General features: G+C 49.6%; 1 protein-coding gene across 1 annotated transcript; it reads right to left on the bottom strand.

Annotated features, from left to right (window-relative positions):
• Positions 1-3,628: 3,628 nt before the first annotated feature.
• On the bottom strand, positions 3,629-11,885 carry IL37 (interleukin 37). The gene is made up of 4 exons (XM_053664534.1): positions 11,804-11,885; positions 4,567-4,686; positions 4,122-4,267; positions 3,629-3,877 (listed from the first exon to the last, which is right to left on the bottom strand). The coding sequence occupies exons 1-4, from the start codon at positions 11,883-11,885 to the stop codon at positions 3,629-3,631; spliced, it is 597 nt and encodes a 198-aa protein (XP_053520509.1).
• Between the last annotated feature and the right edge of the window lie 2,804 nt (positions 11,886-14,689).

Below are 14,689 nucleotides of genomic sequence, written 5' to 3'. Positions count from 1 at the left end.
TGGGCATGGCTGCTGGGAAAGAACTGGCACTGACTTGGTTCAGCTGTGGGACAATGTGACGTGTACCGTGAACCATGGAGAGGGGCATGGGGCCCTTTTCCTCCAGAAGATTTGTGACCATGCCCAGGAAATCCCCAGAGAGCCTGTGCAGTGCAGCCTTTAGCAGTGCAGGGTGAAGCAGCTGCAGCGGGACTCGGCCCCCACCCCACTGCCCTCAGGCATCCCAGGCCCAGGTCCTGGGCTCACTGACTGCAAGGAAAGGGCCTGGGCTGAGAGGGCAAAGCACAGCATCTTGGTGTGACACTTAACACACTCACTTTTGCAAGCCCCAAAACCAAAACACTAATTTCCAGCTTTTTAAATTTCATTACCAAGTAGTATGTGCAGCTGGCATGCTCATCTGCTGGCTCAACTCCCCTCCCCCCCACCCCCACCCCCGCCCCAGATCCAGTGCTGTGAGGCTCAGGCTGCTGTGTGGCACTTGGATTCCCCTGCTGTTTGTTGAGGATTCACATGCCTCCAACCCTCACTGGTTCCAGCCATCCTGCTTACTTCATTCAGACAGTTTTCCAGAATACACATCTGCTCTCACCACTGTCTTCTAAAACCTTCAATGGCTCCCTGTTGCTGGGACAGTACAGTTCAAGCTCCTTGGCATGTGTCCTGGCAAGGACAGAGGCACGCTCAGAAGCAGCACAGTGGGGAGGATGCCAGCAGCCAGGGAGCATTTGGAAAAGTGCTGGCAGGACCAGGGAAAGCACAGGACATGGAGAAGCACCAGGGCTGCCTGCAGCTGGAGTCCATCACCTGCCCCAGAGGAGAAGGGGCTGAGGATGGCAGAGACTGGTGTAGGACAGGGGTGCAGATGGGGACCGGGCTACTCTAACTCAGTCTCCTCCTCCCTCTGATCCCCCAAGGCCTGAGCATGACCAGGAGACAGGACTAGAGACCTTGGAAGCTGCCCACAGGGTCAGTCTCACAGACACAGAGCAGGAGGGTACAGGGTACCCCCATCACTACCTGCCCTGCTCCAGGAAGTTCACCTTTCTCTGGACAAGAAATCCCTCTAAAATGCAACTCCCTCCACATCACTCCCTTGAGGACAGCCCTCCACACTGTCTACCCTGCCAGCTCTGCAGTGAGACCCTGAGACCTGTTAGGAGCTGATGCTGCTCATCTCCTTGCTCACCTTACCTTCACAAATGCAAGTGTCTGGCTCATCACAAACCCCTTAAAGAGCCATCTTCAGCCTCTGCCCCTACTGGGTCCTGCTGCACAGAGGGCCCAGCTGCCAGGCATCCAGACACCCCAATCACCTTTACTACCTGGTGTCAGCTGTGTTTTCTGTGACCAGCAGAGGGTGCAATGACAGCGAGAGACAGCAAATGACAGCAAGTGACAGAGTGGCCTCTGGAGCTTACACCTGGGCCAAGCTGCTGGAGCTAAGCACTGTCAGTTCCTACAGGGAAGACATCTTTTATAACCATGGAATTGTGCTTTCAAACTTTATTTTTACTACAATCCACTCTCTTTTTGTTTCAAGTAATTCTCCAGGTAAAGTTCTTTTTTTTAATCTTTTTTTAAATTGTTGTTCAAGTACAGTTTTCTGCCCCACCCCAGTCCAATACTCCAGCCCTTCCCACCTCCCTCCTGTTCCCACCCCCCACCCCATTATTGTCCATGTGTCCTTTATAATTGTTCCTGCAAACCCTTCACCCTTTCCCCCTGATCACTGTCAGCCTCTTCTCAATTTCAGTGTCTCTGGTTTTATTTTGCTTGTTTGTTTCTTTTGTTGAAGGTTCCTGTTAGAGGTGAGACCATATGGTTTTTGTCTCTCACCCCCTGGCTTTAAAATCCACTCTTTGAAATGCACTTTACATTGCTGTCCAGTTCACATGTACATGTCTAATTGTTGTAGACTTTTCATATTAACCAGCCAAAATCTAATTGCTCAGGGTATTTCATAGTGAAGTAAATTCAAAACATAAATAGTTTAACAAATGAAATGTTCTCGATTAATTAAAGTGGACTTTTGGTCTTTGTACCTTCAGATGATTAATTTTTTTAATAATTTGGCCCTGGCTGGTGTAGCTCTGGAGGCTGGAGCGCCATCCCATAGCCAGGGTTGCAGGTTTGATGCCTGGTCAGGGCACACACCTAGGTTGCAGGTTAATTCCCAGTCGGGTGCATACGATCCTCGGTCTGGTTGCAGACGGGAGGCAACCAGTCAATGCTTCACTCTCACGTTGAGTTTTCTCTCTCTGCCTTTCTTTCTCCCTTCCTGTCTTTAAAAGCAATGAACAATGGCCTTGGGTGAGAGTGAATTTTTAAGTAGTTTGTTGTTATATGACTGACACATTTATTTTGTAACATATTGAGATTTTTAGTGATTGAGTACATGAAGGTGTTCAGTAGTGAGTACACGAAATGTGTATCAGTACCTACTTTTTACCATATGCCTAATTTGGGGGGATTTTTCAATGCAACTTATTTTGAAGTACTCTGTCAAATGCAGATAACAAAAATTATGAAAATTTGACTGTGTAACATAATAAAGGCCTACAGTCTCCTTAAAATGGAACATTTAATTTTCATCTATTATTTATTGTCTGAGCAGCAGAAGGCATAACATTTTAATTAATACTAGAAAGTTATCAGATTCACAGGTCATACACAATTGTGGGGGAAAATATTTTGTCGTCAACTCTGTAACATATTCAGAGATAAATGGTGGCATATAAAAAGTGTTAAGAGTTTATTTGAGCAGAGCACCATTCGTATTGGGCAGCCTGGCATCCAGCACAGAAAGGAGCTCCAGGGGGCTGGACAGAATGAAAGACCATCACAGGCAGAAGGGAGTGGGGAGGAGAAAGTTGTAGTGGGCAGAGAAGCAGGCAGCTTATGGCCAGGTCACTTCCTCTGGGGGATGGAAGGGGCCTATCAGGAAGGTCACCTGCCTGGAGCTGACCAGGGAACTCCTGATGGGCCAGTTTGAGATTCCATTTGGTGATATGGGGGTGAGGGGGTGGTTTAGCCTCATCAACTACATTTGGGCCTGTTGCCTTGTTGTTTTTTTTTTAAAGAAACATAACAATAATTATCTCATTGTAGAATCTTGCTCCAAATAATTCTCATCCTTAGTTTAAGCATCTTGCTGGCACAGAGAAGGCCTCACAGGACACAAGCGCAGGAAACGAACTGCGGGGGGCCTTGTGAGACTAGTGCCACTTCCTTAGGTGTCTACAGATGCAGAACAAGAGACACTGCATTTCAGGAGTCTGGATGCAACAGTGTCACATGGAGCTGCTCGGGAGCTAGTCACAAAGTGACTGGGTCCATGGATACATCGTTAAAAGGCAAAATGCCTCACACGGTGGCGGTCACTTCCTCAACCAGCCCGTGAGAAAGCTGCCTGCACTGTTTGAGACCAATGGAGCAAAAAGAAGAGTTTCACTTTTAAGGGATAAATACTGATGGATTATTAAGTTAAGGTTTTTATTGCGGGGGTAAAAATATGCAAGTACCTATACTTAGTTAATACCAAGTTGGAATCCCAGAACAGAAATTCAATAGGAAAAACTACTGGGAGGCAGGCAGGGGAGGATATTCAATGAGTAAGGAAAGCCTCCTACTCCCTAATCTCACTGGGGCTCATTTCAACATTCTTAACTGGGTAAAATGAAAAGTCAATGCATTTGTTTCGTCCAGGATGGTCTGTCATTCCAACAGGTTCACCCAAATTGCAGGAGGTGCAGATGAACCACTCAGGGTAGGCCGCAGACTCTAGTGTGTTCCGGGATCCCACCTGGGCCCTGTAGAAGGCGAAGGGCTTCCATTTTTTTTCCTTCAAGGAAACCAGTTGGGCAAGATTCTGCTTCTGTGAGATAAAAGGAATTGATTAGCCAGCATAGCCTCTGAATAGGAGAAAATGCAGCCTGTGGGCTCTTAGAGCCCAGAGGCAAATGGGAGGGCAAGAAGCTCTTCCACCCAAAGCTTCCTGCTGGTGGTGCCCCTGCTGAACCAGCCAAAGTGAGAATTTGTGAAGAGTGAGAGGCATGGCGGGTCTTGGCCTTCCTCTTTGGGGTGGCTGAGGGGACGGGAGATTGGATGACAATGCTCACCTTCAGCTGGAGGGTCACCTGGTTTTGTTTCTTGTCCCTCTTGCAGCAGAGACAGAGCTCTCCTTTGGAGACTGCCAAAAAAATCAGACTTCCCTTGTGCTCAGACACCAAGCAGTTGAAGCGGGCCGGTAAAGTTAAGAATATCGCTGCGGGAAAGACAGTCACAAAAGAGGGACTGGTCCTCAGAGGAGGAGAGAGGCCTTCTGTCTGCCGGGACTTCAGGCTCCTTTACTCCAGCCCAAGCCTCCTCCTCCCCCACAGTCCAGAAAGACTTCCCTAATGCCTGGTCACTGGCACAGACCACCATTCCATTCCTAGGGGTCCCTGGGGCTCCTCAGCCCACTGCCCACCCCCTCCTGGGGCTGGAGGTGTCCTCCACCCTGAGCTGAGCCCTGGTGAGATCTTCCCCTAGATGCAAAGGACAGAAAACAGCCAAGAGAGTCACCTGGGAGTATGTAGTCTTTCTCTAGAACCGCTAGGAGGGTCCCAGAGTTCAGCACCAATACTTTGTGGTCTTTGTCGTGAATGGTGAATTTTTCTGGGACTCGGGTCACCACTTTTGGACCTAAATTAATATAACCAAATGTCAATACCTCACATTGGAAATGGGAAACTCAATTCTTCTGAGCCCACAGGGAGGTCCTAGCCCAGCCCTCCTCCTGCCTGTGGACTTGAACATCTGCCTACTAAACACCTCTTCCGCCCCAGGCTTCCTGCCTTGCTCCAGACAAGTGATTCAGCTCATATGTGAGCACATGGGTTTCCAATTCTGACACATGGGTTCAAATCCAAGCTCTGTGACTTCCTGCTTTAGGACATAGGATAAGTCACTAAATCTCCCCAACCCTCAATGCCCTCCTGGGTAAAATGGGGTAATAACAACACCTACCTTACAGGGGCATTGGGTGGATTAAAATGCTTCTTCAAACCAATGGCCCTGAGCCTCCCTCACGCTCATAGCCAGGTGTCTGAGTATGGGAGGGACTCCATACATGTTAATCATTATCTATCTTAATTCCTCCTCCTGCACCGTCTTGCACAGACACCATGCTCCTATCAATGCATGGGGTGAAACAGATCCTTGCACTGGCTGGGCCAGTGGAGCCCCAGTGGGGTGGGGGTGAGAGGTGGAGGCAGGAAGCACCCAGGATGCCAGCACCATGAAGACCAGCTGGTCCTCCACGCCCTCAGAAATCTACAGGGCTTGTGCCTGGCCCTGGAGGAACCTCTCTGAATTCACAGGACCAGCCACCATGCTGGCCAGGGTGACTTCTCAGGGCAGGGCTCCTGGGAGAACATTCAGGACAGTCCTGCCCACGGGGGGGGGGGGGGGCTTGCACAGAAACCCTCCCTACTGGGCCTCTGAATGGGCAGGAGGCCTGCCCCTCACAGGGAGCCTCAGGCACCTGATTGACGGGTGCAGGAGCCCACAAGTGGCCCAATAATAGTCTTGGATGGTGTTTGTAAAATGTGAAGCAACCACTGCACCAAGTGATGTTATCATGTAATTAGCTGTGATGGGTAATTACAACACAGACAGGAAATCCAAAGCCTCATTCCTCTCCCATGCAATATGCACACATCTCTGGCTGGTCTTCTCCTGCCCTGGAAATGAGAGACACTTCCCAATAAACTGGTCTTTGTGACCTCCTCTCTGAAGCCTTCCTCAGCCCCCTCTGTGTGGAGGGCTTCCTGTCTGGGCTGCCACAGTACTCTGCATGCTCACCTGAAGCACAGGTGTTGGTGTCCCTGTCTCATCTCCCTATGGCATCAGAAGATCCTGAGTGCAGATCCCCTGTCTGACCTGGCAAGATCCTTCTTGGCCCCATCCCAGTGCCTCCAGTAACATGGACACTCAGCATTCATGGCAGGGATAAATGGCCCAGGTGAGAGTCTAAGAATCCCTGCAATGATGTGGGGTCAGGTGAGATTGTGGGTCACAACCCTGGGTAGCTCTAGAAGCTCCCCAGGGACTTCTTTGGGCCACCTCAGACATTCTCAGTGCATGGGACTGATGCAGATTGATTCAGAATCATGAAACCAAATTAACTCTAAACCTTCCAGCTTCTCAAGCATTAAGCACACATGCAACTCTGCCTTTCTGTCAGTCCCAGTGCTGGCCATGCTGATGCTCCAAGGGCCACCTTCTGGGAGTCATGGCCTGAGACTCTGGCTTATAAGCTTGGCTACACATTGGACCACCTCGTGGATGATGTTTTAAGACTGTGGATGCATGGGCCTCACATCCCCAAGATTCTGATTCAACTGGTCCAGGGTGAGACACAGACATGCTATATAAGTTGCATTGCTAGCACTCCCATTGTGCTTTTTAACTCTTAAATATTTCTTAAATCATATACTATGTCCATGGATTGGAAGAATTAACATCAGTGAAATGTCTATACTACCCAAAGCAACCTATAGAGTCAAGGCAATTCCTATTAAAGTAACAATGGCATATTTCATAGATCTAGAACAAATATTCCAAAAATTTATATGGAACCCAAAAAGACCCTGAATAGCTCAGCAACCTTGTGAAAGAAGAACAAAGTTGGAGAGATCACAAAACTGGATTTTAAACGATACTACAAAGCCCTTGTAATCAAAACAGCCTGGTACTGGCACAAGAACAGCCATATAGATCAATGCAATGGAACAGAGAGCCCAGATATCAATGACACCTCTATGGTCAATCGATGTTTGACAAAGGAGGCCAGACCATCTGATGGAGTAAAAACAGTCTCTTCAACAAGTGGTGCTGGGAAAATTGAACAGGCATGTGCAGAAAAATGAAAATAGGTCACCAGTTTACACCATACACAAAAATAAACTGAAAATTAATACAAGACTTGAATGTAAGGTACAAAACCATGAAAATCCTAGGAGAAAACATAGGCAGTAAGATTTCAGACACAGCAATATCTTTGCCAATATATCCATCCCCTAGGGCAAGGGAAAGAAAGAAAAAAACAAACAAATGGGACTATACCAAACTATATATAAAAAGCTTCTGCACAGCAAAACAAACCATCAATAAAATGAAAAGGGAACTCACTATATGGAAAAGTATATTTGCCAATGATACATCTGATAAGGTGTTAATTTCCAAAATGTATGAAGCACTTATACAACTCAACACCAAGAGGGAAAAAATTCAATTTAAACATGGGCAAAGGACCTAAATAGACACATCTCCAGAGAAAACGTATGAATGGCCAATAGACTTATGAAAAAATGCTCAACATCACTAATTTCAGAGAGATGCAAATTAAAACCACAGTGAGATTTCACACCCGTCAGAATGGCTGTCATCAATAAATCAACAAACAACAAGTGTTGGAGAGGATGTGGAGAAAAGGGAACCCTAGTGCACTGTTGGTGGGAATGCAGACTGGTTCAGCCACAGAGGAAAACCGTATGGAATTTCCTCAGAAAACTGCAAATGTAACCGTCATTTGACCTAGCGACCCTACTTCTGGGACTATATCCTAAGAATCCTGAAACACCCGTCAGAGAGAATATATACATTCCTATGCATGTAGCAGCCGAGATGTGGAAACAGCCCAGGTGCCCTCAGTAGATGAGGGGATGAAGAAGCACTGGTGCATTTACACAGTGGAATACTACATGGCTACAAAAAAGAAGGAACTCGTACCCTTTGCAGCACCATGGATGATCCCACAGAATATTATGCTAAGTGAAATGAGCCAGTCACAGAAAGACAAATACCATATGATCTTACTCATATGTGGAATCTAATGAACAAAATGAACTCACAAAGTAAAACCAGAAGCATGAGTACATGAAACAGACTGATGGATCTCAGAGGGATCTCGGTGGGGGTGACTGGAAGAGATCAGCCTCAGAACACACATGCATGTGTGCACAGCCCATGGACACACGTGACAATGTGGTGAAGGTGGGGGTAGGGGCTGAGGGGCAAAGAGGGGAAATTTGGGCGACATCTATAAGAATGTTAACAATAATATTTGTTCCATATATGAGGGGGACCCCCAAGACACGGATTTTGTTTATAAAAATGTGTATTTATTCCTACATGTTTAACCTTCAGTCGCCTTCAAAGTCCTCTCCATTTGATGCAATGCATCTATCAAGATGTTTATCCACTGCTCAAAATCATGGATTTTGACATCTTTTAGTGCTTCCACCATTTTTTATTTCAGCTCTTGCACATCGGCAAAACATTTCCCTTTGAGGATTTTTTATCCAGCAAGACAAAAGATAGTCACTTGGGGTGAGATCAGGTGAATAAGCAAGATAGGGCAGTGGGGGGGTCATGCCGTTTTTGGTCAAAAACTGCTGAACACTCAGTGCAGTGTGGCCAGGTGTGCTCTTAAATCACCCATCACTTAATGGGCAAATATTCAAAGAGACTTCAAAAAAAATTCACTGAAGCTCAGTGCAGCCTCTCACAAGAACTCCACCTGGTTCACTGATGCAGGTGAGTCCCTAGAACACTCACCTAGTGGAGGAGCCTGTGCCTAAAAGGGCCTGCCCTCCAGAAGATAATTCCAGGGTTTGGGGGTCCCCATCATATTTCCTAAATCTGTTCTTTTACTTCTGTTTCCCTCCCAACACACCCTGACTTGGGACCCCACCATCTCCCATTCAGGCTTCTTCACGTCCTCTCTCACTTCACTCCTGACCCCAAATCCATTCTTCAAACATCCTGCTCCAGGCCTCAGTAGACCTGTCAGTGCTGCTTTGGGGCTGGTGGTCTTTCCTGTGGAGCAGCGGTCCTCACCTTCCCGTGTACCACAGTAACACTGGTGTCTGCACAAACAGACCCTGAGCCCCACACCCAGAGTTTCTAATGCAAGAGTCTGTGGTGGAGCCAGAGAATTTTCATTCCCAACAAATTCCCAGGAGCTGTTGACACTTCTGGTCCAGGACGACTCACTGAGAACCTGCCCCCGGGTGTGGGGGACTACAGCCCTGAGGAGTCAAAATGGGCCCATCAGACAGGCCTGTGTGGTGGTCCCACCAATGGGGCCCAGTGCAGAGCTGGGGCAGGCCCCTCCCACCCACGGCCAAACCACAACCAACTGAACCAGCTGAGGCAGCAGCAGTGCAGGATTCCAGGGACCCAGGGGCAGTGTGGGCACTGTGTGCACCTCCTCTCCTTTGGGGCTCACTGCCCTCTTTTCCTGGAGGAAAACGCGTGTTCACACATGGCCTGTGCTGGTGCTGGGACTCAGCCTGAGGACTCCTGACACTGTCCTGGGCAGGGGCCAGTCATGGCAGCCTTGAACTTGGCTCGGGCCAACAGGAGTTATAGTTCCTTACATCTCAACATGTCCCTCACTACCTGTGCACCTGGGGCTGCTAGTTTCCCTCTCTCCTCAGGTTCTGCACCTGGAAAGTGGTGACATTAACATTTCCTCCTGGGGTTATTGTGAGGGTCACCTGAGGCCTGTGGGATGGGTCGTAGCTACTGTGCCCATGGTACTCAGCAACACAGTGTGGGGGTAACTTTGCCAGCAAGACTCCCCATCCACCAGGGATGAAAATGAAACTACCAAGACATGATCTGCTTGGAGTGGAGAGGTGGCCAATCTCTCACAGGAGGAGGACCAAGAACATCTTCTTCATCGGCTTTTATTAATTCAGAACACATAGGAATACAGGTGAAGTTCATCAATCAATGTCAGGTGGTAAGGATTAAACAGTAGATAACATTTCAAAGAAATCCAAGGGCTTAGTCTGAATCAGTGTCTGTCAGGTAAGGGCTTTGCAAAAACTTTGCCAGACATACTCATTTCCTGCTTGGAGCCTCATCATATGAATGAAAGCACTTTTAGCAAAGCAGGGTTCATAGGACTTTAGGAATTCTTTCTTATACCCAATGACCCTGGAAATGGGGACTCAGGTTAAGTCAGAATAGGTGGGGGTGAGGGTCCACGACTCCCTCTTTGCTGCAGTCCCTGAGTCCTTCCTTGGGGTCTCCCAAGTGTTCTTGTCTGGCTTAGGTTGCCCCCCCCCCAGGGGTCTTACTTGTCTATGACTAACTGACAAAGCGTTGGGGGCAGGGGATGAAGCAGAAGCAGTGCTGCTGCCAGAGACAAGCTTTGTGTTCTTAGTGGCTTGCAGGCCAGAGGTTGCTCACTCAGCCTTAGCCTGGGGGTGGGGGGTGGGGTGGTTGGCATTTAAAACTCCTGAAACCAGCCAGAGCAGTTCCCAGCAGCCCAAGCTCCCCTCCTGCCAAGTTCCTGGTTTTCATAAGCACTGTGAGGAGGTCATGGCTGCCAGCAAGGGTCAGCAGAAGAACTTGGGGTGCTATCCAGGTTCGAGGCTGTTCTTCTCCTGAGCCACTGGGCAGGTATGTGTGCACCCCCCTCTGCAGGCCCATCTTTCTTATTGACCCTTCTGAGATTTCAAAGGAGAAGCCTCTACCCCAAGCCAGCACCCTTAGGTGCCCCTCATCTCTGGTTCTCCCACTCCCCAGAGAGAGCCCAGTGGCTTCATCCCCACCCCAGCCTCACCAGGCTGCCCAGGGGCCATACCTGCGTGTGCAGAGTTCAGAGAGGTGAGGCTGGGGCCTGGTTCCAGGGGTCCGCAGGCTGAAGCTGGAATAGAGACAGTGAAGCTAGTGTACACACTGGGGACTTTTCAGAGAATCAAGAGCCTCAAGGGGCCATTTAATGCATTGCTTATTTTTTGTGTGTTTTCAGAAATGTGAAGAACAGAGACAGTAACGACACTAAAAATAGCTTTGCATGTCAAAGATGGTGGAACAGGGATGGAATGGAGCTGAGTGCAGAACTTCCTACAAACATCCTCTTTAACTCAGGGGCAGAGCAAACACTGCCACAACTGGGAGAGTGACTGGGGTCCTGCCTGGTGAGACATTAAGTCTGAGAAGGGCTGGAATGAAATCAGATACCGGACTTTTGTTCTGAGAGCACACAGAGTTGGTGGCAAAAGAACCCCCCCCCCCCACCGGCCCCGTGCTCTCTGTGAAGGTCCTATCAGACCTGGCTCTAGGAAACTGCAGCACTAGAACCTGGGACAAGGTGAGTGTGGCAGCCACTTCGTGGCCCTGTGACAGGAGTGGGGCTGGGCCCAAGCCTCTGTCATCACTGTTATGGATCCACGGTTGTCAGTCCAGTGTCCTGACTTTTAGTTTCAAATGATGATGGTCGCGTGTAAGTTGAAAGCTCAGGAATGTGGTCTCTGGCATGTCACAGGCCTCTCCCTTCACACCTGTGCATGCACAGTCATGGAGGCCAACATTTGGCTCTTAACATCTCCCTCGAGGTGATGCCCAAGTACTTTTCTGCAAGGAGCACTCAGGAGCACAGGGTCACTGCCCAGCCAAGACTCAGAGACACCACCCCCCCCCTACTGTGGGCCCTGCTTCTGCTGGGCAGTCGGGGCACAGAGATGTGTTTGGAGGATTCAAAACCACCCCACTGGTGAGTCAGGACTTCAAACCCCAAGTCTCAGGTGAACTTGACCCATTTATCCATCACCTACTGCCCTGGGCTCCTGCAATTAAGCTTCATTTGCTCTCAAGAATTTCTGTCTTCTAATTCACCTACCCAGGTAATTCTCAAAGCTCACTGTCCATGCCAAGTGCCAGGGGAGGCCAGGGACTGTGCACGGTTTCTCACGGGGTCCCACTTCAGGAGTTTATAGGCGCAGTTTCACAAGAACCTCACCTTCTGAGCTGCACTGGCTTTCAGCCCTTTCCAGGTCTCCAGAGTCCACCTTCACTCCTGCATTCTCCTCCAGGAGGGACATTTTCAGGGTGATGAATGACTCAACAGGAGCCAGGGATGAAGGGCAGGACCTGAGGGGACAGGAAGGACACTGGCTATGACACTCCTGACCCCAAGAGACTTTGCCGGCCCCCCTCTCTGCTCAGAAACATTTGCTGTGTCCAGCAAGCCCTCTAGGGGCCCACTGTGCTCTTCCCTGCTGCCACCCCCTTTGATTTTTGCCTTGCCAAAGTGACATTGCCCAACCTCTGGGGCACAGTATCATTGTTGTGGATCTAGTTCAATCTGTATTGCTCTAATCCTGGGGCTGGAAAAGTATAGCCCACAGACCAGATTCGTCCCATCCTTGTCTTTTAAGTAAAGTTTTATTGGAACATGGCCATGCCCTTGTTTGCATGTGGTCTATGGCTGCTCTCTGGCTACACAGCAGAGATAAGCATTGAAGAAGAGTCATCTGGCCAGCAAAGCTTATAATGCCGACTGTCCTGGTCTCTACAGAAAGAGCCGCCACTGCCCTGCCACAGTCTAATCTTTCAGCCTCTGGTCCTGGAAAACAGAGCCTCCCAAAGGTCCCAAGACACTCGACTCCTGGTGTGTTAAGGTGGGGCTGACACGGGAGCCCCCACCCCACCCGGCATGGTGTGCCGCTCCTCCCCCAGTTCACAGGGAACTTCCCCAGTGTCAGTTCGGGACCACACAGTGAGGGCGGGGCAAGCCTTCTTGCCCCCATTCTACTACACATGAAAACCGGAAAGTGAGCGGCTTCTCAAGGGTCACACCACTTTTAAGATTGCAGAGGGCAATTTATATAGATAAGTATCTTTGAAGAGTAGCTTAGGAGTGTGACAAAGGGACCTAAATGGTCTTGCAAAAAATAAGTGGGAAGGAAGTGCTGCAGGCCCAGGCAGCAAGGGCAGTGAGGAGGAGGAGGAGGAGGAGAGGATGGTGGCCTGTGGCCCTGGGGGAGGGACAGCTGGCTTTAGCAGATGGACGGATATGCACTGTTTGGTTTTACAGTGTTTGGGTTTTGTCTGCATCCCCTGCACCCAAAGCACAAGTGCCTCTGCAGTCTTGGGGGTGAACGAAGGGACACAGAGAACTGGTGGCAGTGGAGAAGGCAGGAAACCTGGCAGCCGCAGCACATCAGAGCAAGAGGTGTCGGGCAGAGATGTAGGTGCCCAAATATGCGAAGATACTGGTGCTGCTGCTGGAGCAGAGTGACACCCACAGGCAGGAGGACCTGCCAGTGTCCCCGTGAGCTCCTTAGGGATCCGGGCCCCCAGACCAAGATAAATGCAAGTGGGGCCCTCAGGGCTTTCTAAGGAAGCAGTGCACGTGACCATCTGAGGCCCACTCCTCCCACCTAAGAACGCTCAATATATTCAGCCTTCAGAAAGGTGCTGGCATCTTCCTCAGATTTCCAAAGCCCAGTGTGTGCCTGGCCCTTCAGCGAGGCCCTGCTCATTGGCATAGCCATCCTGGGAGACTGTGGGCTGCTGCTGGACTGAGAGCAAGGTGGTGGAGGGGTGATAGTTAGGCATTGGGGGAGCCCATAGAGAGGCTTCTAGTAGGGAAACAGCATCATAGGGGCAATGCCACCCCACTCCCCCATTCCATCTGTTGGCCCCTTGAGCAGGGGGTAAGGATCACCTACCTGGACCAGGGATCCCTGAGGTCTGGAGCTCAGTCTCGGGCCCCCCCAGCTCTGGTCTTCTGCCTTCAGGATCTCTGATCTGGAGAAGCCGGATCTCACCCGCATTATGAACAATCAGTTTGGGAGTATAGATGTGAACGTCATAGCAGCATTCCTTTAGCCAATAATAATACCATCTCAGGTCATCTGTCGTCACTCCTCACCTGCTGTTTTTCACTCTGTGGCCATAAACAAATACCTACAGGGTAGTGTCACTTTGCCAAGGATGTGCCATATCAGTTCAACACATTTTAATGTGCTTGAGATAGACAATATGGCTGCCCGTCTGCACCAACCACAAAGGTGTGGGGAAGAGTCACTTATCTGATGGCGCAGGGAGGTTCCACCTTCCACCACTGGGCTGTGACACCGTATAATAGAAGAAAGCCAGTTCCTCCTCCGGGAAGGTCCCATAAGGCTCAGATGAGGAAATCTCACCTGAGCTCTCTGAGAAGTGAGCACCAAACCAAGTCCCAGGAGGAAATAGAGTTGATGACAGACGCTGGGTTTCTCCAAAAGGGATGACTGAGCTACTTCCCCTGAGGGCAGTCTTCTTGCTGCCATGTCACTGTGGGGTCAGGGCTGGACATGCCAGGCCCTTGATAAAGGGAGTCCATCTCCTGCCTCCAGGAAGCTTGCCCTCTGCTCAGGGAGTCCTGTGATTGCAAAATCTGCTGCATGTTTCAGTCAGGACCCAAATGGCGTTCTTGGCCACCCAACCATGCCACCTTGATCCACCCCTGAACCCAGGGTTAGGCTGAAAGCCCCCTATAAGTAGGGGGTTTTCAAAGCCCCTTGGAGATGCACCCTCATCCCCATAGGGAACCATAGGCACTGAGAATCACATTCTTAACTGAGGGAGGCCATGTTCCTGGTGTCCTCAAAATTCAGTGGGCTCCAGAAGTGACTAAATTCTAAAAGAGGTAGGCAATGATTTTTCCAAAAACTGAGTCCACGTCCAAACTTCCCCCACCCTCTTTTCTTTTCTTAGTAACGCAGGACCTTTGTAGGTTCTCAATAAATCAGTAACAGTTTGTGTTTGTATCATGTTTGTTACAGTCTCACTTTCTCCACCTCCGACCAGCCCATCTGCTGAGGTCAGGACAGAAAATTTCTGAGGCACAAGTTTGGTT

This window comes from Artibeus jamaicensis, unplaced genomic scaffold, assembly GCF_021234435.1.
Source record: "Artibeus jamaicensis isolate MK-2021 breed Jamaican fruit bat unplaced genomic scaffold, CSHL_Jam_final contig_384, whole genome shotgun sequence".
NCBI lineage: Eukaryota > Metazoa > Chordata > Mammalia > Chiroptera > Phyllostomidae > Artibeus > Artibeus jamaicensis.
This window is presented reverse-complemented; position numbering and strand designations above follow the sequence as displayed.

Excerpts from the sequence above, each read along its gene's own strand:
- IL37 (XM_053664534.1), bottom strand. The coding sequence starts at position 11,885 with ATGTCCCTCCTGGAGGAGAATGCAGGAGTGAAGGTGGACTCTGGAGAC. Across the intron at positions 4,687-11,803 it reads AAGCCAGTGCAGCTCAGAAG|GTCCAAAAGTGGTGACCCGA; the intron begins GTGAGGTTCTTG and ends ATATTAATTTAG. Across the intron at positions 3,878-4,121 it reads AGGTGACCCTCCAGCTGAAG|AAGCAGAATCTTGCCCAACT; the intron begins GTGAGCATTGTC and ends TTTATCTCACAG.